A 24310-nucleotide genomic window follows, 5' to 3' on the forward strand; every position below is an offset into this window, starting at 1 on the left:
GCCCATGTGTGTTCCTGCCCTGCTTTGATCACGGTCTCACCACAATGGCTTGAGGGAGGGCACCAGCTGGTGTGAGGGGAGAAATCCAGGGCACTTTGGGGCACCTCAGCCTCAGGGGAGAAGGGGAAAATCCAGCCTCAGGTCATTCAGTGAAGGGTGGGATAGAGGCAGGGGTGACTCTGCCCTCAGGCAGGATCAGGAGGTTCCATGGATCCAAGGGTTTGGCTTCTCCTTCTGCCTGAGACCCTCCAAACCCTGTCTCCTCCCAGAGAGGGTTTGAGCAGCCCCTCAGGGCACCAGCCCAGCTTGTCCTCCCTCCCTGCCACACCAGCCATCACCAGAACAACCAGAACCCCCCAAAAGTGCTGCTTCCCCACGCCCAAGAAGAGAGGAGAGACCTTGTGCATCTCATTAAATACAGGTAGAAATTTATTAAGGATGGGGGGAACCCACAGCTTTTTAAAAAAGTATCAAAAAAGAGACAAATGAGGTGAAGTGTCTGTCTTTGGCTGGAGCAGCAACTGGAGGGACAGAGTGGGGCTGGAAACTGGCCCAGGGTGGAGGGAGGGATGCAGGGATGGATGCAGATGCTCCTGGGCTCACTCAGTGGCTGTGGAGTGGGAACCAGGCTCTCAGCCCTTGAATATTCATCCCAGGACATCCTAACTGGGGCATCCCCCACTTAAAAGCACTGAGGCCTCCAGCACCAAAGCAACACATCTCGGGGGAGAGCCTGGGTCCAAACCAGCCCAGAGGGGTCACCTGGACCCCAGGAAGGACCTGCCTTCGTGCCACGGCTGGTGCTGAGGAGGAGGAGGAGATGCTGGGGAGAGCAGCTGGGACAGGGCAGTCTCAGGCAGGGAGAGGGAAGGTGACAGCCCCATCCTGCACTTCCACACCTGAGCAGCACCACTGGAGCAAGGAAGGAAGGGCTGCCTGGGTCTCCATGCTTTGCAAAAGGGAAAGGGGAACCAGCAGGGACTCAAGGCAGAAGGTGGGAGCACTGACAGCTTCCTGAGAAGGCTGTAGGCTCCAGAAGCAGCCACAGGAGCCCCCCAGGGGGATTTTCTCCATGTCTGCCTCCCACCATGGCACTATAAATACAGTCCCTGCCACTCCTCCCCTTCCAAAAGGAGAATTTCACTGAAATAAGGGAAGGAAAAGCCCCCTGCCCCAAGTCCTGCCTCTCCATCCAGTGAGGAGCCAGGCGGGAAGGCACAACCCTCCTTGGGGACCTCAGGGGGAACAGGACTGAAAAATATCTTTAAAGCTCAGCCCTGAACATCTTGGAGCCACGACAGAGACTCCAGAGAGCCCAAAAGGGGGAAACCCTGGGCCTAAAGAGCTGTGGATAAAAAAAGTGCCCCTGCAAAAAGGGGGTTGTGTTCACAGTATGAGCTGCAGCACTGCAGGGCACCGAGGTGGGACGGGGCCCCAGGCAGGCAGGGACACAGGCTGGAGACTTCAGCAACTTCACCCCAGGACTGGCAGTGCAGCCTGGCCATAGATACACCAAGATCCAGCCTCCCTCAGCACTTTCCCCACACAGGCAGCAGCCAGGGTCCATCCCCAGGCCAGTTATGGCTTTCCAGCATCAGGAGGGGATCAAGGCAGGGCTGGCTCAGCCCTACATCCCCAGCACTGAGCAAGGGGTACCCCAAACCCTCCCTCCCTGAGGATGGAGCCATGCCCAGAGTCTGCCCCATCCTGGAGCAGCCACCACCACGTCCCACAGGCTGGGCAGCACCCGCCCCATGGGAACATGGCAGGGTCAGTGCAGGACCTGCTCCAGCTCGTACTTCTCACAGAACTTGCTGGTGAAGGGCAGGCAGGTGAGGTACTCCACCCAGCGCCAGTTGACGGGGTACACGTAGAGCCACACCACCAGCGAGGCAAAGAGCCCCAGGAAGACCAGCAGGGACACGATGATCATGGCCCGCTTGCGCAGCTTGTCCACCGTGCCGAAGGTGATGTAGGGCAGGAAGGCGAAGGACAGCAGGAGCCCGCTCAGGAAACCAAACAGGTGGGCAATGTTGTCGATCCAGGGCAGGAGGCCACAGATGAAGAGGAAGAGGACAATGCCGAAGAGGTTGAGGAAGGCTTTCCAGGGTTTCTCCAGCACTTGCCAGCTTTGGAAGAGCTCCACGAAGAGGCAGGCCAGCAAGCCGAACTGGGAGCCGGCAGGGCCCACCTGCAGGGAAATGAGGGCTGGGCTCTGTGTCACCCCAGACACACCCCGTGTCCCCCATGTCCCCTCTCTGTGTCACCCCAGACACACCCCGTGTCCCCCAGGGATCACCTCCTCCCCTGGCAAAGAGCATTTGGCTCCAGTGTGCCTGTGCAGGATCCTGCATGGGGCTCAGGGGTGGGAGCCTGTCACAGACATCTTTAATGGAAAATCCTTTCCTTAGGATTTTCCCTCCTGAGAAGCTCGGAGGCCTCAGGAACAAAATGTAAACAATGGTTATCTGCTGCTGTGGAATGCAACAGGTGCATCTGTGATTGGTCTCATGTGGTTGTTTCTAATTAATGGCCAATCACAGTCAGCTGGCTCGGGCTCTCTGTCCGAGTCACAAGCTTTTGTTATCATTCTTTCCTATTCTATTCTTAGCTAGCCTTCTGATGAAATCCTTTCTTCTATTCTTTTAGTATAGTTTTAATATAATATATATCATAAAATAATAAATCAAGCCTTCTGAGACATGGAGTCAGATCCTCATCTCTTCCCTCATCCTCAGACCCCTGCGAACATGGTCACAGGAGCCCTGGCACAGGAGGATGAGGAGGGGAGCAGGGTGGTGCTGTTTTGGCAGAGCTGACACTTTCTGTGACTCAGCATCACCCCCTGGCAGACCCCAGCCCCATCCTGGCACACCTGTGGGGGGATTAGGGCCCTTGGCATGATCTCATTTAAAGGCTGACAGGGTTTGGCTGGCAGCAGATTAGCCATCTGCCTGCCCAGGGACCCCGCACGCTCACGGACACGTGGTGACATGTGACACACGTGGCATGTGCCAACACCACACGTGGGGCAGGTACACCCCCTCCTCCTCTCCCTGCAGCAAACCCTGCCAGGGGGTGACAATCTGTGCTCCAGCCCCTTCCCCAAACCTCTGCCCAGCATGGGCATGGAGAGGGGCGTCCTTTGGTCCCTGGGAGCGCACAAGATTTGGGACAGACCCCCAAACCCTCACCTCTGCCCTGTAGGGTAGGAAGATGGCACTGGCCAGGTTGCCCGTGATGCCACTGAGGATGAAGATGATGGAGATGCGGTGCCAGCCCGCCAGCTTCTCCAGGTCCCGCAGCACTGTCATCTGGAACGTCACCGACACCAGGCAGTGGATGATGCTGGGGGAGAGGCCCTGGGTTAGAGACCCTGCCCAGGGCACGACACAGCTCACAGAACACCCCTGTCACAGACATCTTGTTATGAAAAATCCTTTCCTTAGGATTTTTCCTCCTGAGAAGCTGAGAGGCCTCAGGAACAAAATGTAAACAATGATTATCTGCTGCTGTGGAATGCAACAGGGGCATCTGTGATTGGTCTCATGGATGTTTCTAATTAATGGCCAATCACAGCCCAGCTGGCTCAGAGAGAGAGTCTGAGACAGCTGCCTTTGTTATCATTTTTTCCTTCCTATTCTATTCTTAGCTTAGCTAGGCTTCTGATGAAACCTTTTCTTCTATTCTTTTAGTATAGTTTTAATGTAATATATATATATATCATAATACAATAAATCAAGCCTTCCGAGACATAGAGTCAGATCTCTGTCTCTTCCCTCATTCGAAAACCCCTGTGAACACGGTCACACACCCCCACTGAAGGCACTGTCACAGTCTGGGAGTGCCCTTCCCTCCTCTCTCCCAGCCCATCCCATCCCAATGGGCACTCCAGTGCCCAGTTCCCCCATCCCTGGGGATTTGGGGCTGTGGCTCACCCGGCGTGCAGGAACAGGGACAGCCACAGGCGGTAGAACTGGTCAGGGACCTCCGGGTTCAGGAAGGGCAGGAGCCCACAGACCTCGTCCAGGCAGTGCACCTGCAAAGGCAGCAGGGTGGTCCCCAGAGCCACAGGGAGCAGGGGATGGCTTACAGGGATGCCAATGATGCCATGTGGCAGCTGTGAGGGGATTCTGGATGGAGTGGGGCACCCACATTGCCCTGGCACTGGTAAAGGCGCCTCCTGCCCCACACCAGCAAGGTGGGTATCACAGACAACTTTAATGGAAAATCATTTCCTTAGGATTTTTTCTCCTGAGAAGCTCAGAGGCCTCAGGAACAAAATGTAAACAATGATTATCTGCTGCTGTGGAATGCAACAGGTGAATCTGTGATTGGCTCATGTTGGTTTGTTTGTAATTAATGGCCAATCACAGTCAGCTGGCTCGGACTCTCTGTCCAAGATGAAGCCTTTGTTATCATTCTTTGCTATTCTATTCTCAGCTAGCCTTCTGATGAAATCCTTTTCTCCTATTCTTTTAGTATAGTTTTAATGTAATATATATCATAAAATAATAAATCAAGCCTTCTGAAACATGGAGTCAAATCCTCGTCTCTTCCGTGACCCAAGAACCCCTGTGATCACAGTCACAGGTGGGCACAGCAGCAGGAGCTTGGCCAACAGCTGGGCAAGGCCCTGCACTTTGCATCATTCCTGCTCACACCCATCCCAACCATGTGCCATTCCTGGTAGGACACTCTGAAGCCCTTTGATATCAGCAAGGCTGCCAGCATTGTATCCCACACATCCTGCCAGCATCCTCCCATGTACCCCACACGCCCTGCCAGCATCCCCCCATGTACCCCACACGCCCTGCCAGCATCCCCCCATGTACCCCACATGCCCTGCCATGCCTCCCTGGCCCCTCACCTGCGAGCAGAGCGTTGCCTCCTCGTGGAAGTAGCCATGCATGAAGTCGCAGTACTCCCGCGTGGTGATCTCACAGCTGCCAGGGGCAGGAGGGGCTCATGGGGACAGGGCACACTCAGGACACCCCTGAGCATCCCCCTCTGCCCCCAGCCTGCTGGCACTGCGCTTCCCACCCCCCAAGGCTCTGTAATCCCCCCCCTCAGGCACAGCTCTGGACACTGAGGGGCACTGGACACTGCACGAGGCAGGAGTGCAGAGGGGGGGCCAGGCCAGGTGCCCCCTTTGCCCACCTGCCCTTGGTGCCGATGCAGCAGGGCCTGCCCTTGATCTCGCAGTCCAGGTGGGCCAAGCCCGTGTGGTTGGTTTTGGTCTCGTAGGTGCAGATCTAGGAGCAGGAGGGAAAGGAGCCCTGGTCAGAGCCCGGCCCCAGGCTGTCCCTGCAGAGCCCTGCTGGGCTCATTGGCACTGCCACCATGGAGCCAGCAGCTGATGGTGGCACCGGGCTCTTACCGGCCACTTGGTGATGTCGTCTGGCCACACATGGGGTGGGTTGGACGCAGGCTCCTCACACGTCCTGGCAGGAGGAGGGGGGTGAGTCGGGTGGGTGCCCCCAACACATCCCCCTGCAGACCCTCAGGCACAGACAGCTCTGCCTCGACCCTGCCCACCCATGGGTGCCCCACAACACCCCACAGCAGCTCCTTCTGCAGGTGAACCCCACAGAACTCAGGGCTGTTGCACAACCATGCCCATGGATGCTCCCATCCCAGCACAACACAACAGCATCACCTGCTGCTCCTTATGTTAAAGACAGGCCCTGCCTCAGTTTCCCCACTGATTCCCTCTTCTTTATCACTCTCCTAGTGTGCAAAAACCTCCCATCCCCTCAGACAACAGGAATCAAGGTACCCCAGCAGGAAAGGCAGCGCCTTCTGCCGTGTCCCACACACAGCCAGGTGACAGGGTCACCTCCACCCAGCTGCTATGTCTACCTGGGGTCCTGGTGACACACAGCCCCCGAGGTCCTCTTCTCTCCCGAGCCCATGGCTGGTGCATTGCTGCCTGGCCACTTGATGAACGTTGCCAGTGTCTCCTGCAGGGAACGTGGAGACACTGAGGATGCAGCAGGGAATGCATGGCTCTGATATGTGGTCTCCTCGAGCCAGGTCTCATAAGCTCTTGGAGATCTATATCACACCCAAGATAGCTCAGCTACCTTAGAAGGCATAAAATCAGCAGGACGGCTTCTGTAGCAGTGTTGGAAAAAGAAAAATTTTAATAAAAGGCAAAATAACAAAACTCTTTACAGAGAAAAAATGAGCCCAGTGCAAGAGGTTCTTGCTCCTGGTAAAACACCTCACAAAAGCCATTAGTTTCTTTGTCTCCTTATTTTCCTAGTAAATAGCTTAGGCAGAACTTTTTGGCTCCTGTCCAGTTGGCCATCCTTAAGTTTGAGGTGAAGCCCCCCAGGTCTTATGAGGTGTCTTTTTACCTAATCGAGGAGAGAAACTTCTGGGCTTTTTTCCTTTTTAAAAAGACAAAGGCCAGTTTGGTCACTCCATCAACAGGGGGCACATTCCTACAGGGCTCTGACCGCACCTGCATCCTGCCCAGGGGCAGAGCAGGGCTGAGATGGTTTCCCCTGGGATCCCCAGCCCTTCGCAGGGCAGGGGCACGCACCGAGCAGTCCTGGGGCAGGGTCTGGATGCAGCCGGAGTTGTCGTTCTGCACGCAGCAGCCGGAGCCCCGCTCGCGGTCCCGCTCGCGCTGGATCAGCCGCTCCACCTGCCGGTCCTTGCGGATGCACGGCGAGAACTTGGCGCCCAGGTGGATCAGGTCGATCTGGCAGGGAGATGCCAGCAAAGGGGATTTGTCTGTGCACCCCCCTTTGCTCCAGCCATCCTCAGAGAGAGTTTAGCAGGAGCAGGGGGTCTCCACAGGGAATAGACAAAGGTGTCGGTCATCCCAGTGGAGGGAAGGCACGACCATCCCACTGTGATGCCACATGTCCCAGTGGGATGGGAGCATGGGACAGCAGGCTAGAGTGAGGAAGTCAAGCTGTGCCCCCCTGAGAAGAGGAGCACTGCAGAGAAGCACCTCAGATCAGGGCAGGGGAAGCAGAGGGCAGAGCCTGAGACCAGGGGCCAAGGGTCTGGCAGGGTCCTTACCGAGCTAGGCCCAATCCAGAAGTTTTCCTGCTGGATGTACTTGACACTCTCGTAGACACCCTTGTTCCTCAGCACCTGCCAAGAGAGGCCAGGGTCAGCTCCCACTGAAGGGATCAGTGCTGAGGGGAGGGGACACCCCTGTCTCCCTCCACTCAAAAGGGGCTGAGCAGCCCCTCCATCCGAGGGGAAGGGCTGTGGGTCCCACCAGCAAGGCAGGAGAGGGAACAGCTCTGCTCCCACCACATATTCTGCTGCAACATGGTGCTGCTCATCCCCTTGCCCCAGCCATATCACAGAGCCTCTCAAATGCTGGTTCCCAGTGTCCCACAGTGTCAGGCTCCCACAGGATGCTCCCAGTCCTTGCAGGGAGCATGACACCATGGGACCCTGGTGGTTACAGTCCCCCTGAAGGATGGCTCTCAAACTTACTAACTCTGTCGTCACGTGCTGGGCGAAGCCGATGGGGGCGATGCCGTAGGTGCCGATGACCAGCAGGGTGATGAGAATGTGCACAAAGGTGATCCAGTATGTGAAATACGGCCTGGAGGAGACAGGACCCAAAGCTGGAGCTGGTCAAAGATCTCCGGGCAAAGGGACACTGCAGTCCCCAAGCACTGAGGGGGACACACATCCGAGTGGGGTGTTCCTGCCATCGGTGCCCCTCACCGGTGGCTGTCGGTGATCTCCAGCTGGGACTGCACGATGCTGCTCAGGCTGCGCCGGTACGTCCTGTTCAGCCACTTGCCCACCACGCCCAGCCCGTAGTAGCGTTTCTTGCGGTCGAAGGCAAAGTGCTTCACCTTGGAGGCGATGCGCCTGCCCCGCCGCGGAGCCGCGCCCGGCACCGAGGCCAGCCGGGCACCCTCCCGCCTGGCCAGAGAGGAGAAACCCATCACACCTCCCAAAGGAACAGCTGAGAAACACCCCACGGCCAGAGCTATGCCCTGAGCTGGGGCTCTGAGCACCTCCTGGCTCCCAGGATCATCATGGAAGTGCCCGGTGCTCATGGGGACACTGTCCTGCCTGCAGCAGGGCACCTGGGCAGCCTTGGGGGCAAGGCCTGCTGAGGGTTGGTACTCACGGGGTGGGCTGCTCCACCTCAGGGGACACCCTGGCTTCCTCTGCCACCTGGTGCATGCGTAGGTACGTGGCTGACAGAGGAGGCGACTCAAAGACGTCATCGGGCATGGAGTACGTCTCATCGTGCATGTCCATCTGGAAAGGGGATGGATTGTGTCCTTGGATATGGGTGGTGGGTCAGAAACTGACTGAGCCCACACCCCCTGAATGAGCATCCCACTGGCCAGGGGGAGTGGGTGATCCCCAATGACACCCCACTAATGACACATCACAGGGTGTGAAATGTGCCCAGATGGCAACAAGGGCCATCACCAGGGCTGGGGCATAGCAGCCACCATTGCCTCTGTCACTGCCGGGTGGAGTGCCAACACAGGGATCCTCGTGAGAGCCCTCCTCCACACCGAGCCCCCTGTGCAGGGCCCCAGCTCCAGCAGCCAGCATGGAAAGGTGCTTGCCTTACTGAAGAAGGATGAGTCCAGGGTATCAGCAGCATCCACCATGTCCTCGTCCATGAAGCTGGGGTACAGGAAGCTCCTCTTGCTCCTCTGCTTGGGAGCCAGTGGCTCCAGGACAGAGCGCCCCTTCAGCAGCACAAGCAATTGAAGGTGAGCAACCAGAAGCCCTCAGTTTTTGCAGCACTGAGGGTTTCTCAGATCTTCCCTCTCCAACACCGAGTGGCAAAGATTAAATCCCAATCAGCCACCATACCCCCTTGTGTGGGGAGGAAAAGGCAGAAGATGCTGCCTTTAGCCCCTCAGAATCCACACTGGACCATGGCCACGTTAGTCAGCATGACAAGTGACCTCTGAATTCATCTGGTCTCATACCCACAAACCCATCCCCAAGACTTGCCCTGGGGTCCTCAGAACCAAGAAAATTGCTGGAGAGGTTTCATTGCCCCTAAGCAACGGAACCCAAAAGTTGTTTCTTTCTCAGATTGTCCAATTTCCACCAAAACTCCTACTTTTAAGTAGCGCTCAGGTTTAAAAAACCAACCTCCTCCCTCAAACCCACCCTGGAGAGAGAGCAGTCTCCATGCACAGCAAACAGACAACAAAGATGATGGGTGAAGGACAGAACTGAAACCCAGCTTAGGAAGGTGATTCCCCCTCACCCTCCCAAAACTCACACGCAGGAGGGCTGCAGCCGCCTTGAAGCTCATGTGGGCCACAGACTCCCTCTTCCTGCGCGGCAGGCGCCCGTAGCCTGAGCGGATGCTGTTGAAGGACGCCAAGGACACCACGCCGGGGGTGAGCGGGGGCAGCACGTGGTGGGGCGTGTGGGGACGGTCGGTGTCGTCGGGGTGGCGGAAGGGACGGCCCCTGGCCAGCGGGTCCACGATCTGCAGGAGGGATCCGCTGTCAGTGCCGGGAGAGCAAGGCTGGCAGTGGGACCCCTCACCCCGAGCTCTACCTTGGGCATCTTGGCGGGCTTGGGCGACTCGGTGGCTTGGAAGGAGGGCACCTCCTGGCTGGGCAGCTCCATGTCGCGATAGGCGGGCTTCAGCTTGCCGTACCTCATGCTGCAGTGCTGCAGGCTCTTGCGCTGCCACTGCTGCCGCTTGCCCTCCCAGTCACTGCTGACACCGAACCACTGCGCCGTGCCCCTGCACACGGGGTGGGCACAGCTGTCACACACCTGGCCCCACACCATGCACCACTATTGCACCCAGCCATCCCTTCTGCAAGGTGAGCACACCATATACCACCATTGCACCCAGCCACACGGGGTGGGCACAGCTGTCACACAGCTGGCCCCACACCATGTACCACCATTGCACCCAGCCATCCCTTCTGCAAGGTGGGCACAGCTGTCACACAGCTGGTCCCTCACACCACGCACCACCATTGCACCCAGCCATCCCCTCTGGCAGGTGGTTGGGGTGTCTCAGCCCAGCCCACAGCAGGGCAGTTTTCACCTGGCTGTGGGTCAAAGGTGAGAGGAATAATAGATTTGTCTTTACAAACCAGCTGTGGGTCTGCTGGTGGATAAAACTAGCACTGGGAGATAAAAGAAACCATGGGTAGGATTCCACTGATTGATGAATGGAAAAAGATATTTGCTTTTACTAATAACCTTTAGGTTTGCTGATAAATAAAATTAGACACTGAGAGATGAAAGAAACAATGGGGAAGAAAAACCCCTAAATTCTGTAAGAATTAAAAATTAAAAGGGAGGGTTATGCATTAGAGGGGAATCTTCAGTATCAGGTGTTTTGGGAAGTCTGTACCTCTCAAGTACCTCAGCCAATGGGGAAAGAGAGAAGAGAAATTGGGATAAAAAGGAGGCTGCAACCTCCAAAAATTTGAGAGATCCCAGGGGAATGCCCCATGGCCTCTCCCTTTATTCAAATAAAACCAGAAAGGACTCCTCTGTATCCTTTTTGGTCATAAACCTCTGGTGTTTGTGGATTAATTTTCTTAACAAAGGGATGTGGCGGCAAGTGATTCTTGCGCTCCCTACTGAGACAAAACCCTCCAGCCCCACCCCAAATCCTCTGGCAGCACCCACAGTGTCCCTCTGTGAGCGATCCAGCCCTGGCTGGAGCCCAGCCCGCCCTCACTTGCGGATGCTCTGCGACAGGGATGTCTGCCGGCGGAAGCCGGGCCGGCGCTCTGGGCGCGGCTCCTGCAGGCTCTTGCTCTTGCGGTACACGGGCACCTTGTGGGGCTGCAAGGCAGAGCAGGGGGGCATCAGGGCCACGGTGGCACCTGGCAGCCCCCCGGGCCTGGCGTGGCACGGGCACAGCTCCAGCACTCACCTCCTTGCGGGCGCCATCCTCCTCGGCCTCGCGGGGCGGGATGACGATGGACAGGTTCGGGGGTTTCTTGCTCTGCAGGCGGCTGCTGCTGCCGGAGCGGCTGCCCCCGTTCTTGTCCCCGGCTGACATCTCCGGCTGGGGCTGGCTGGCAGGCTGGCAGAGTGCAGGGGGTCAGCACAGGGGGACAGGGATTCCCCCAGGAGCTTGTGTGTGAGGGAAGGCTCAGTGAGAGACGGGGCCTCATCAGTGGGACGTCACCTGAGTGCTGTGCTGGTGAGACCTGGCCACCATGAACCCATCATGGACCCAAAACCCACATCCCAGCCCTGAGTTTGGGTGGGTAGCAAGGCTTGCATTACCCACTCACTGCCAGTCCCCCAGGGATCACCAACACCTGCTGGGAGTAGGGCAGGGACAGCAGCAGTGACCAGGTCAGAGCATCCCCATCATCCCAGCACATCCCAGGCTTCACACCCCGCCTGGATGAGCCTGACCATGTGCCTTGGAAACATGGGGGATCCCAGCAAGCCCTGCCAGGCCCGTGGCACACAGCTGCAGCACAGGGAACACCAGCACTCCCAGTTTGGCAAGGGAGCCAAGGGGAGACAGCAGGGGATGTGTGCAAGGAGCTGCTCTTGCCTGGGCAGGGGGGGAAGGAAGGGATGCACAAGGCCTGAAAACGCCTGATCCACTTCCCCACATGCACCACAGCTCCCACGTGGACCTGTCACGTGTTGGGGTGCCCCATGAAGGGGAGATGCAGGACATTCCCCTCTGGCACGTGCATGCACACACCAGGCTGGGACACTGAATCCTCCCTGGCACCGTGTGCAAGGAGAGATAGGCTTAACAGCCAAGATGTGGTTAATTCCTCAAGAAATCCCCTCCCAAGGGTCCCTGCAGCCAGCTCTACCAGGCAGGGCTTGCTTTGCAGGGAAAGTAATTCCATCAGAGTGCAAGAGAACAAGTCCCAGATCCTATTAGGGACTACGAGGGCAATCAAATGGGAGGCACAGCCCTCTCTGACCTCTTCTGCTTGCCCATGTGCCAGTGCCCAGGGACTCACACAGGTCTCACAAGCATCTCTTGTCCCCCAGGACAGCCATGGCCATGGGAATGGTGTCACCTGCCACATTTGCACAGTGCCACTGGCTGCAAAATGCCAGCTTGATCCACAGGCCTGGCTCCTCTCCCTGCCCAAGATCCCAATGACCAGACTCCTCCAGCTCTGCTCTCCTTAGGCAACATCACCTGAGCAAGCAGATGAGTGACTGAGATCCCACCAGCCTCTTCCACAACAGGATCTATTGGCAGCCCATTCCCACAGCAGGAGCCAGGGACAGGGACACTTTTGCAGCTCGCTCGGCATTTGGAGTCCTGAACACAACCCTGCCCTTAGCCCACACCACAAGCAAAGTCTGGCTTAAGCAGCATGGGCTGCCCAGGGGATCAGCTCCATGGGGATGCAGGAGTCCAGAACCAGCTCCCCAAGGAGGGGACAGCCTGGAGTGGGCAGCACTGGCAGGAATTGCTGCCCTCCATCAGCTCCTGGGCCAGGTGATAGTTTTCTGCTCCTGCATTAAAATGGGTGCTGGGCTCCCTCTCCAGCACCAAAGCTGGGAGCAATCAAGTCCCACATTTCCCCTGGAGGCTCAGCCAGTGCTGCTCCCCACGAGGGTCTCCTCACCTCATAAGAGTGACAGGGATCCTGTGCAGCGATGGCAAACACCCACAGCAGCCTTCCTCTGCCTCTGTCCTTCACGTGTGGGAGCCCAGGACACGGCTGAATTCCTCCTGTGGGGAGAAGCTGGGATGAAAAACCACTCATGGGCAAGCAGGCAAGGGCTGCAGGAGCATCCTGGCAGAGGGAGAGCTGAGCTCAGTGCTGCCCCGACCCTGGGGACAGGGCTGCAGCTGGCTGCACACCAGGGACAGGGATCAGCCACTGGCACAGCAGGAGGAGGAGAAGCCCCCATTTACAGCAGTGCTCCATGGCAGGGAATGGCATGGGGCAGGCAGGGAGTTTTGGAGTTTCCCCCTGCTGCTGCTTTCCTGGCTCTTGGGAACAAAGACACCCAGGAAGGGCAGGCAGGGACTGTGAGTGCCTCACTGGGTATTTCATAGCTGCTGAACTGGGAGAGTGCCAGCCCCAGCAAGTAAAACTTTCCATCCCATTGGTGAGCTGGAGGCTCTGTTTGTTTTCCTCCCAGGGCAGCCAGCAGTGAGCCCGAGATGGCAGCTGTTCTGGAGAGCTGGGAATGGGAACACACTGGGCTCAGAGCAATCCCTGGGGCACCCTCATCCTGTTCCAGCTCTGGGGAATGGCTCTGAGTGGTAAGAAGCACAGAAATTGGAGCCAAATTCTTACACTCCCATCCCAAAATCCCGTCCTCAGTTGCTCCCATTGTAGGAGCATTAGGGGGTAGGATGGTGGGGATGGATGGAGATGAGAGATCTCTGCAGCCAGGGCTGGAACTTGGGGTTCATTGCAAAGGGCCTGGGTGCAGGGCCCTGCTGGGAGCTGCCAGCCACAGCTCAGAGCAGGCCCCAGAGAAGAGAGGGGGAGAGAGAATGAAAGGGTAAGAGAGTAAAAGCAGAAGAGAGTAGAAGGGGTAAGAAAGTGAGGTTCCCGTTACAATACAATAAATCTTCTTTTGTGCTGAATATTCTAATTCTCACTAACCAATCTAGTACAAGATACAAATCCTATAGCATTTACATACAGCCTGTAAGAATCATTACATTGCCATACTGTGCTACATTTCAAACCCTAAAAACTCCTCTTTGGGCTCTTTCTGCCAAGCTGTAGGGTCTGCTCTGACCCTTGGGCCTGTCTGCAAGCAGAGGGTGTTGTTTCATCAAAAGGGGATTACCTTCAGCAGCCACACCATTGTTTTCCAATTGTTCAGTAACTGAGGGATCTCAAACCTTGCTTTCATTTCAATCTCACTTATAGTTTCTATATTCTCAAAATCTTTTGCCAGGCAATCATATTTATAAGGCTTTCCTGTTTCATCTCCCCCAACACCCATCACACCCCGGACAGCCCCAGATCTCTGTGCTTCCCAGCAAAGCAGGTTTGCAGCATGTCTAAAATCCCGGCCTGGCTTCCCCCCAGCTCCCCAGGCAGAGGGTGGAGGGCTGGGCTGGCCTCTCCCGAGGTGACTCAGGCCAGGGGAGCTGGCACAGCCTGCCTGGCACCTGCTGTCCCGTCACGGTCACGCGGCCGCAGCGCCGGTCACGGCTCTGTGCCCTGGCACTCCTGGCATTGAGAGGGAGGGGCAGGAGGGCAGCAGCCCCCGAGGGCTCAAGGCTGCTTTGCCACACAGCAGCCACCCCCTGAGCACAGATCCTGAGCCACAAGAGCCTTACCCCGTGCCAGGCAGAGAAATCCCCAGGGGATGGTGCTGGGAAGGTGTTTACCAGCTCACCATGTGCCTGGTGCTGGTGCCCAAGGCCTCTGGAGCTGGCATGCTCAGTGTGGGAATGGGCCAGGCAGTGCCTCCATCCACAGACAGCCTGCCCCTGCTTGTCCCTCCAGATTCCCTGAGGTCCCCAAGCTTGTTCCTCCAGGTCCCCTGGGGTCCCAGGTCCCCAAACTCGTCCCTCCACATCCCCTGGGGTCCCAGGTCCCCAAACTTGGCTCTCCAGATCCCCTGGGATCCCAGGTTCCCAAACTTGTCCCTCCAGATCCCCTGGGGTCCCAGGTTCCAGAACTTGGCTCTTCAGATCCCCTGGGGTCCCAGGTTCCAGAACTTGTCCCTCCAGGTCCCCTGGAGTCCCACATCCCCAAGCCTGGCTCTCCAGATCTCCTGGGGTCCCAGGTTCCCAAACTTGTCCCTCCAGATCCCCTGGGGTCCCAGGTTCCCAAACTTGGCTCTCCAGATCCCCTGGGCTCCCAGGTCCCTGTCACCCCCCAGCCCCATGGAGGGCTCTGCCATCAGGAGCAGGGCTCCCTGCCCAGCAGCCCAGGCATCAGCCACCCCATCGCAGGGCACAGCTCAGCTGTGGGTGCCCAGGGAGCCTCAGCCCAGCCCTTGGACACTCAGGGTGCACGTGGTGGCTTTGTCCTGGGACAGAAGAAGGAAGTGAGAGGCGACGTGCGGAGCTGGCACAGGGGATGGCTGAGCATGGCCCTGCTCTGGGGACAAGGCAGGTCACAGCATGTCCTGAGCTTGGTAGGAGCTGTGCTTTGGGCTGGAAGAAGGGTCCTGGGGCAGCACATTGTCACTCTAGGTTGGAAAAAATCTCCATGCACTGGGGCTGCTGGCATTGTTGGAGTGATAAATGGGCAGGGCATGGAGGGAGGAACACCAGGTGTGGTTGGTGAGAAGAGATCCCTCACTGTCACCATCTCCCCTCCCAAAGCTCTTGACCACTCAAAGTCACCAAAGCCTGACATCCAGCAGTGAGGGACACAGCCTGTGTGAAGGTCCCACCCCTTCCCAAGAGGGCAGATGTGCTGGCATCACTGGGGAGGAGCCTTCAGTCAAAAAAGGCACAAGGAAGGTGACCAGGGCTGGCTCCCAGCCTCAGGGTGAATCACAACAAGCACTGACCAGAGGAAGCACAGCAAGGAAGAAAGTGATGGGAAAAATTGTGTGGTTCACACAAAGAGTCAGGCAGGACATGCTGGGATGGTCCAAGCAACACAAAAGGAGCATCAGCAAGGCCAGGTGAGCAGAGCTGGGACAGCTCAGCACAGCCAAGGCACAGGACAGCAGAGACAACCCTGCAGAGCAGCCCTGGCTGGAGTTCTGTTGCCATTGATAAAGCACTCCCCTCCCAAAGAGACAATTACACATGCTTGGGCACACAAAGACATTTACTCATATTTGTTCTCCCAGATACAAAAAGAGAGAGAGAAGCTGAAATCTGTATGCATGCAAATATCAAGGAAAAGATAATAAAAAGCCAGAAGGTCCTCACAGGAACCAGAGTCAGAATTCATGTACGTATGGAAAAATATGCTAAGTTGTTCTTATACATCACATTTGTAAGGTTTCATCTTCTCCAGACTACTGATATTCTGGTTAATAACACCCGAAATTTCCAGATCTTTCCAAGTGTGGAATATGGATGCTTGGAGAAGGACCAGGATCTCTCTCCCTGCCTCTTTTGGCACTGAGGGAAGGGACATTCCTGCAGTAACACTGTCTGCATCTGCTGCAGCTCACCTGGAGGACAAAGCAGCTGTGAGCCACCCAAGGGTGTGGGGCAGGGACCCCATCATCACCCTGAGCCTGAGGAGCCCCAGCTCTTCCTCTTCCTCTGCACAGGGCAAGGAGAAAGGGGCCAGCAGTGCCACAGAGCCCCAGACACCCCCCAGCTTCTGCTGGCACCCAAGAGCCATCAGGCAGAGCTGCTGCTGCCCATAAATGATTCATGAGCATCCTCTCTCAAGGCTGGAGCCACGTTAAAAGGTGCTCCCAGTTATTAAGAGCTCCAGATAGGAAACTCAATTTGTGCAGCTGCTCTGAGCATCGAGCTCCTGTGGGCTCACACCCGAGCAGAGACCCAGCACCTTTCAAAAAGCTTTTTGCCATTTTGCAGTCTCAAGTTTCAGGGCTGGAGAAAAGGAGCCAAAGCACAAACAGCTTTTGAAATAAAACCATATTATTATTGGAGAAAAAAAAAGAAAAACACTCTATTTTTTCCCCACGTGTCCCAATCCTGTCACAAGGGAACTGGATGGCAAAACTGTGAGATTTTTCAGGGTTTTGCTCTGAGTGTTGAGAGAGGCCCCCTGTGTTCAGAGGGAATGGCTGGCTGCCCTCTCCCTTATCACTGAGCCACACAGTCAGCATGGACACCCACAGGGGCTGAAATCCACCCCTCCCTGCTGGCTGGGGCAGGAGGATGGGTATGGATGAGTGCTGGGATCCTGCCTGATCCCCAGGGCGTGCAGGCAGCCAGCAGCACCTCACCCACAGCACCATTAGAACATCCTCTCCCATTCTCCTCTGCCAGGAAGGACATTGGGCAATGGCAGCAGGTTTGCTGGGCTGGGAGCAGGGCACACCCCAGGAGGAAGGAAAGCAGCTGGGGAGACAGAGCATGGTGGGGCTGCTGATAAGGAGAGCCCTGCATGGGGACATGGGGACACAGGGACACGGCAGCCTGGGCTGGGCCTCCCTGCTGCAAGGCCTGGAGAGCCAGGGATGTGGCCCTGGGCTCCCTGGCAGGGAGGGTGACGCCATCCCCATGCATGGAGAGGGAAGGATTTGCCTGCACTGCCTGGGAGCGGGTGGAAAAGCCACGTGGAGGATTTCCCACAGCCCATTTCCCATTCTCATTAATGTTTTAACCAGAACAAAAACCCCCAGCCAGCCCAGCAGACAAAGGCTTCCCAAGCTGCTGGGCTGGGGTCCCTCTGTGCCACCCACCCCTTGTGTCCCCACACCCCCTCGCAGCACAACAGCCCCAAGCAGGCAGCACAAACCATTCCCTGCTTCCTGCAGAGGTGCTGGGAGCTGCTGGAGTGGCTGTGGCTGCACAAGGGGACCCCCAGCCCACCGGCCCCTTCCTCAGCTGGAGCTCAAGCCAAGTGAAGAGCACACAGGTGGAGATTTTGGGTCACCCCAGAGGCTTTGGGGACAGCAAAGGGCCAAAGTCTCCCCCAGCAGCTCCACTGGTCACAGACACACAAGGAAAGCTCTTTTCCATTTCCCCCCAGCCTACCAGGACTGAGTTAACTTGGTTTTACCTAAGAACTGATTAATTACTCAAATCTACTCCAATTTCTTATTAGCTGGGCTTAAACACAGAGAGCACAGACATGATGGTGCAAGTGTTTCAGCCCTGGCTGCACCTTCTGGAAGGGGCTGAGGGCTCTCAGGTTGGTGTTTACCCAAGGGAAGGGGACAGCCTGCCTGCAGCCACGTGCCTGCCATCCCCACGCTGCAGGTCATGCTGAGCTCACTCCCACTTCCCTCCTGGAAGCAAAATTCCTTGTATGAAAGGTCAGTGGGGCTGGAGGGGACACTCCTCCCTCTGGTTCTCTGCTGAGCACTCATTCCTCCAGCAGCTCTCGGTGCCAGGGCTGCCTTGTAGCCTTCCCCAGTGCCTGGTGCCTGTTCCAGAGCACACCAAGGCACCAGAGCAGCTCAGGCCTGGCACAAATGCCCCACATTTACAGAGGGTTTCCCTGCCCTGGGCTCTGGCCATCCCCACGCTGTGTGGGAGGAGGTGCTGAGCCCTGTGCAGGAATTTGGCTCAGCCCAGGGATGAGATGAGCCCTGGGCTGGAGCCCCCCTTGCCTGCAGCTCCCTATCTGTGGGAACAGACTCCTTATCTCAACACAGCCATTCCAAGGCTTTTACAAAGTGCTGCTCGCCCTGACAGGCCCTGTGCAAAGGGGGAGCCCTGGGTGGACACCAGCAGCCTCCTCCTTTCCCACTCCAGGGCCAGCAGAAGGGAAAAGGACCTTGTGGTGTCCCTTTGGGCTGTCATGGTGCCACCTCTGCTGGCAGGGGGCTGTCCCCAAACACCCCATTCAGTGTCAGTGCTCCTGGCCCTGGGACAGCTGGGGGAAGCTGCTCCTCCCTCCTCCCAGCCAGCAGCAGCCGAGCGTGGGTGGGCCACTCCTCAGCTTCCTTCCTTTCCCTCCTGATTGCAGGAGGGCTGCAGCACCCAGACCTGCACCCTGCACGGAAAGCCTGGCTGGGAACAGCTCAATCCACCCAGCACAGGGAATTCCTGCACAGGTGTAGGAGCACTGTGGGGTGGGACAGTCAGGGATGGATGGAGATGAGAGATCTCTGCAGCCAGGGCTGGAATTTGGGGTTCATTGCAAAGGGCCTGGGTGCAGGGCCCTGCTGGGAGCTGCCAGCCACAGCTCAGAGCAGGAATGAGAGAAGAGAGGGGGAGAGAGGATGAGAGGGCAAGAGACCGAGGTTCCCGTTACAATACCATAAATCTTCTTCTGTGTTGAATATTCTGTTTCTCACTAACCAATCCAGTACAGCATACAAATCCTACAGCATTTACATACAGCCTATAAGAATCATTACATTACCACACTGTGTTACATTTTAAACCCTAAAAACTCCTCTTTGGGCCCCTTCTGCCAAGCTGGCAGGGTCTGCTCTGACCCTCGGGCCTGTCTGCAGGCAGAGGGTGTTGTTCCATCAAAAGGGGATCACCTTCAGCTGGCCACACCATTGTTTCCCAGTTGTTCAGTAACTGAGGTATCTCAAAGCTTGCTTTCATTTCAATCTCACTTATAGTTTCCATATTCTCAAAATCTTTAGCCAGGCAATCATATTTATAAGGCTTTCCTGTTTCATCTTCCCCAACACACAGGGAATCCCTCACTCACTGAAACCTGTGCACAGTGATGCTCTTCCCACCACAGCCTCTCCATGGAGCTGTGCCAGCCAGGCACTTTGCAGCCTCTCAGCTGCCCAGAGGTGGAGATGGGGTCTCCTCAGCCATCTCCATGCTCCTCCTGCCTGCTGTCCCACCCCTGGGATGCTGCTCCACACAACTCACAGGGGCTGGAGATGCTGCTTTTGAAGGAGCCACCTCTGTGTCCTCCCCAGGAGAGCTTGGACTGGGTTAAGTCACTGTGTACAAGAGGTGACTGGCTATGGGATCACCTTGGAAAAGCTGTGTGACAGCAGCACAGCCCTGCTCCTTCCATGGAGGAGCTGAGGCTGGGCAGGACACACCAACACCGAGCACTGCGGATCCCCCTGGCTGCCCGTGGGCACAGAGTGCAGCCCTTGGGCTCACAGGTGGCAGACAGGACGTCACTCCCAGCCCTGCCTGGCATTCCCAGCAAATTCCCCCACAGGAATATTCCCCCACAGGAATAACTCCACCAGGCCCCCAGCACAAGCTGCAGCATGACACATGGGGAGTGAAGGAGGTGTGGGAGGAGACACTGGCACACTGGGCATCTTGGGGGGCACCAGCCACACCTCTTCTGCCCCGGGAGGGTCTGACAGACCAGAGGAATGTCACTTTTAAGCAATGAATCTCTAAAACACAAACCAACAGAGGCTGTTGAAGGATGCCTGGGAGCTGCAGCAGCTGGGAAAGGTGCCTGGAGATGGGAGGGATGGTCCTGTGGGATGGGGGGGACCACACACCACCCATCTGGAATGCTCCTCACAGGGCTGGGCATTCAGCACAGAGCCCATCTGCCCTCCACACTGGTGGGTTCCTTCCTCCCACCCAATGTCAGCAGCTTGAGAAAAGGCCAGGGAGCATCCCTGGGCGCTGTCCTGCTCCCTCCTGCCCCACATCCCCACTGCAGCATCAAGGGGCTTGGTTTACACCTCACTCCCCCTGCCCCCAGGCACAGCCACAGCGTCAGCCCTGCTCTTGTGCTGCACAAACTGTCCCCGAGGTGACAAGCTGTGGTTTCACTGGACACCTCTGTGCTTTGTGGCATCTCACAAGTGGGGAAACTGAGGCACTGCACTACAGAAAGGCTCCCTGCCTGCTCACCCTGCAGGGAGCTGGCTCCTTCTCCATCCAAGCCCACACAGCTCTCCCAGTTTTAAGTTCCTGGAGGACAAGGGTGGAGGAGGAAGCCCTCACATGCAAACCCCATAAATATTCACTGCCCTGCCCTCCCAGAGCAATTATTTGGGGGTTTCCTCAGCTCTGTTCTCAGCTAACATGACCAGTGCCCTGCAGTGCTTGACCTTGGAGTGTGAGTCCCCAAGGAAGAGGGGACACAGGGGTCCCGTGTGGTGGGCAAGCAGAGGCCAGGGCTGGCCTGGGGTCCTCCCTGGGTCCATTCTCCAACCTAAATGCCTCATTAAGAGAGCAACCACCAAACAACTGCTTTTTTGTTGTTTTTTTTTAAGTAAGAGGGATCAAGTACCAGCGCCAAGGGTTTCCTGCATACCCACCAGCACACACAGAGCTCTCCAGGCCGATTTGGAGGCCAGGAAATGACCATCACTCAAAGCACTGCACACCCCCAAATGACCAAACTCCTGGATGCCTGTAATTAACAGGGCCTGTGCCCACCCCCGCTGGGAGCTGGCTGTGTTATCAAACATCTCAGACCGGCAGGACAGCAGAAACCGAAAGTCATTAGGCAAAAAGCTCCTCCAGAGGGGGAGAGTTCATGATCCCAGCACTTGTGGGCTCATAGAGGTTTAAGTAATTAATTTTCAGCTTTCATTAATTGACTCCTTCAGTGCTGAGCCCCTGTCAGCACCAAGCCTGCACTCGCTCCTCCGGGCCAGGTCCCTGCAGGACTCCCAATGCCCACGGGAAATGTGGAAATGCCTCACGAGCCCCACGTTGGTCTGGGCAGCTCTGCCACCTCCCCACCAGCTGGTTCTCCATCACCTGTCTCCTGCTTTCCTTGGTAATGAGCTCTGTTCTGATTCCTGGCTTGTCCCAGGGGCTGTTTTCAGCTCAGGAAAACCCAGGGGATAGGAATACCAGGAGTATTTTGGGGGATCCCTCAGCTTCAGTGTAAGAGCTAAACAGGAGCAGCATCCAAGAACAAAACATAGAACAAGAGGACAGCTGCTCTTTCATCCCAGCCCACATTGCCCAGGTCCCCCAGCGCATCCCGGTGAGTGCATTCCCCCTGAGGCCACCCAGCAGTGCCCTCCCCACCGCATTCACGCCCCCCTGCTCCGCATCCCCAGCTCGGAGCTGCTCTCCCGGCATCCCCAGGCATCCTTTGTTCCTCCCCCCACTCCGCTCCGCTCCGGCAGCGCCGCTCTCACACCCAGCGCTCGCACATGGCAGAGACAACCCCGGGCTCGGGCCCGTCTCGCAGAATTTACATCAGGGCTCTGTTGTGGTGTCAAACCCCACTCTGCGGTTTGCCCTTTCTCACTCCGGGGCTTGTAGCACCTCCAGGTGTCCCAGCGCAGCTGCAGCGGTGCCAGAGAACAGCCACGAAGGGAAGTGGCGGATGGTCACCTGCTCTAGAGCTGATCACCCCATTGACTGCGAAGGAGCTGGGAAGGGCAGAGCCCAGGGAGCCACATGTGAAGCCAGAGCTGACCAGGGTAGCACAGGCAGAGGCAGCTCTGGTTTCTCCCAGGCTCAGCTGCAGCTGAACCCTCCAGCTCATTTCGGAGGTGGGACGATTCCAAACTGGTTATTTCCCACTTGGGAAAAAGGCAGGAGCCAAAGGATGCTGCTTCAGAGGGCACAACGGAGTGAGCTGAGTGGGGGCATTCCCTCGCTCACAGCCCTGGCACTGGGGTGGGGAGCTCTCCCCAGTTCCCCAGCTGGGCTGGAAGCTGTGTGCCCAGGGCAGCAGCAGCACCATGAGTTCACCCTGGAAATCCCCGGGAGCCGCCATCCAGGGGCTGGGAACGTGCAGGAGGAGAATGTCCTGGCTCCTCGTGGCACGGATGACGCCACGCTGGGGAAGAAGGCGGACACTTCCTCTTGCCACAGGGACCCGGCGGTGACAATGCAGCCTCTCGGGTCCCCTTCCCCCTGCAGGACGGGCCCGGGGACTGAGAGAGAACTGCAGGGTCTCAGATCACCGTGGGCACCACAGCCTGGAAGGATGGTCTCTGCCCAGTCCTGCTGGCCTGGTATCAAGGCAGGGCAGGATGGGGTAGAGCTCAGCCTCACCCCTCTATCCCAAACCTGGAGGATCAACAGCAAAAATCTGACTAAAATACCCACGCACAGCATCCCTCTGCTCCCGGCGGGATGTACACACAGACGGAGCATGACCCGAGCCCTGCTCTGTAGGGATTTTGTTCGCCTGCGAAGCGCTGGTGGCAGCACTCGCCACTCCAGGCAGCACGTGGGAGCGTCCCAGAGCCCGCAACCAAACCCCAGAGCAGCGACAACAACAAAGCCCGGGCGGGCGGGGGGCAGGAGGATGCCCGGGCTCCGGACCGGCCCCTCCGCCGCCCCCTGCCCGAGGGGCGCTGCCAGCCCCGCTCACCTGGGCGGGGGGAAAAGCAGCAAACACAAACAAAAAGCACCCGCCCGCCCGCCTGGTTATCGGCGCCAGAAAGTAGGTTAGAGCCTGCCTGCCTGCCTCGGCAGCGGGCAGGGTTTTCTCTCCGGCCGGGTCACCCCGCCGGGACACGCACCCACTTCCCCCTGTGATGGAGAGGAGGAGGAGGAAGAGCCCGGCCCCGCCACCCGTCCGGATGCTCGCGCTGGAGGCGCCGGGCAGGGCGCGGGGCACGGCCCCGGGCAGGGGGATGCGCGCAGAGCCCCCCGCCCCGCGAAGTGAGCGGGGTGGGACGGGGCAGCCCCCAGGCAGCCCCGCGGAGCCGGGCCGGGCCGGGCGGGAGGCGCGGGGCGGAGGAGGAAGCTGGCGGGACGCGGCGCTCACAAAGCAGCAACAAACCGGGCGGTCACGGAGCGGAGCGGCGCGGAGGCACCGGGACCCCGCCCCGCTCTGCTCTGCTCCCCTGCTGGCCCCGCTCACCTCGCTCCCGTCCTGCCCCCGGTGCCACTCCCGGTGCCGGTGCCGGTCCCGCGGCAGCGCCGCCGCCTCCACCTGGGCCGGGCGGGGCTGGGGGCGGGCCCGGGGCGGGGCTTGCCGGGGGCGGGGCCCGGGGCGGGGTCTCCGCCCGCGCCCCAGCCGGGGCTCCCCCAGTCCCGCCGGGCCCCGGCCCCATCTACGGGAATCCCCCATGGGAATGAGCCCCCGCTGGGAGCCGGCACCGCCAGGACTGGGCGCTATCGGAACCAGCCATCGCAAGAACTGGGCACTGCTAGGACTGGGCACTATTAGGACTAGGCACTGTTAAGACTAGTCACTATTAGAACGGGCCGCTGTTAGGACTGGTAGTAATGACCATTAGGAATGGTCATTATTAGGAACGGTCAGTATTAGGACTGGTCAGAATTAGAGCTGGTCAGCATTAGGACTGGGCATGATTGGGACCAGCCGCTGTAAGGACCGGTCACTGTTAGGACTGGATGCTATTAGGACCAGGCACTATTAGGACTGGTAACCATTAGAAATGATCATTACTAGGAACGGTCACTATTAGGACTGGGTATTATTGGGACCAGCCACCATAAGAACTGGTCACTGTTAGGACTGGATGCTATTAGGACCGGGCACTATTAGGACTGGTCACTATTAGAATTGGCCGCTATTAGGATCCGTTACTATTAGGACTGGTAGCCATTAGGAATGGTCAATACTAGGAACAACCACTATTAGGACTGGCCAGCATTAGAACTGATCAGCATTAGGACTGGGCATTATTGGGACCAGCCACTATAAGAACTAGGCACTATTAGGACCAGGCACTATTAGGACTGGTCACTATTAGAACTGGCCGCTATTAGGACCCATTACTATTAGAACTTGTAACCATTAGGAATGGTCACTATTAGGACAGGTCAGCATTAGGACTGGGCATTATTGGGACAAGGCACTATAAAAACTAGGCACTATTAGGACCAGTCACTATTAGGACTGGTCACTTTTAGGACTGGTCGCTGGTAGCATCAACC

The 24310-nt window shown here is 57.5% G+C and overlaps 1 protein-coding gene across 1 annotated transcript; it reads right to left on the minus strand.

Annotated features, from left to right (window-relative positions):
- Positions 1 to 406: 406 nt before the first annotated feature.
- On the minus strand, positions 407 to 23359 carry RHBDF2 (rhomboid 5 homolog 2). Its single transcript, XM_064728536.1, has 19 exons — positions 23268 to 23359; positions 12567 to 12673; positions 10880 to 11032; positions 10682 to 10788; positions 9532 to 9724; positions 9248 to 9460; positions 8574 to 8699; positions 8120 to 8253; positions 7705 to 7908; positions 7468 to 7579; positions 7039 to 7113; positions 6551 to 6712; positions 5863 to 5963; positions 5381 to 5444; positions 5161 to 5255; positions 4871 to 4946; positions 3939 to 4039; positions 3195 to 3348; positions 407 to 2191 (listed from the first exon to the last, which is right to left on the minus strand). Exons 3-19 carry the CDS (start codon positions 11006 to 11008, stop codon positions 1772 to 1774), a joined length of 2466 nt encoding a protein of 821 aa, XP_064584606.1. The 5' UTR covers positions 11009 to 11032; positions 12567 to 12673; positions 23268 to 23359; the 3' UTR covers positions 407 to 1771.
- Between the last annotated feature and the right edge of the window lie 951 nt (positions 23360 to 24310).

Source organism: Zonotrichia leucophrys, chromosome 18, assembly GCF_028769735.1.
Source record: "Zonotrichia leucophrys gambelii isolate GWCS_2022_RI chromosome 18, RI_Zleu_2.0, whole genome shotgun sequence".
Classification (NCBI taxonomy): Eukaryota; Metazoa; Chordata; class Aves; order Passeriformes; family Passerellidae; genus Zonotrichia; species Zonotrichia leucophrys.

What these genes read in the sequence shown, in the direction of transcription:
- RHBDF2 (XM_064728536.1), bottom strand. Translation starts at nt 11,008, where the DNA reads ATGTCAGCCGGGGACAAGAACGGGGGCAGCCGCTCCGGCAGCAGCAGC. An exon ending in CCCTGCCCCAGGACTGCTCG is followed by an intron (nt 5,964 to 6,550) that starts GTGCGTGCCCCT and finishes CGTTCCCTGCAG; the next exon opens with GAGACACTGGCAACGTTCAT. An exon ending in TCCTACCCTACAGGGCAGAG is followed by an intron (nt 2,192 to 3,194) that starts GTGAGGGTTTGG and finishes ATTTCCCTGCAG; the next exon opens with GTGGGCCCTGCCGGCTCCCA.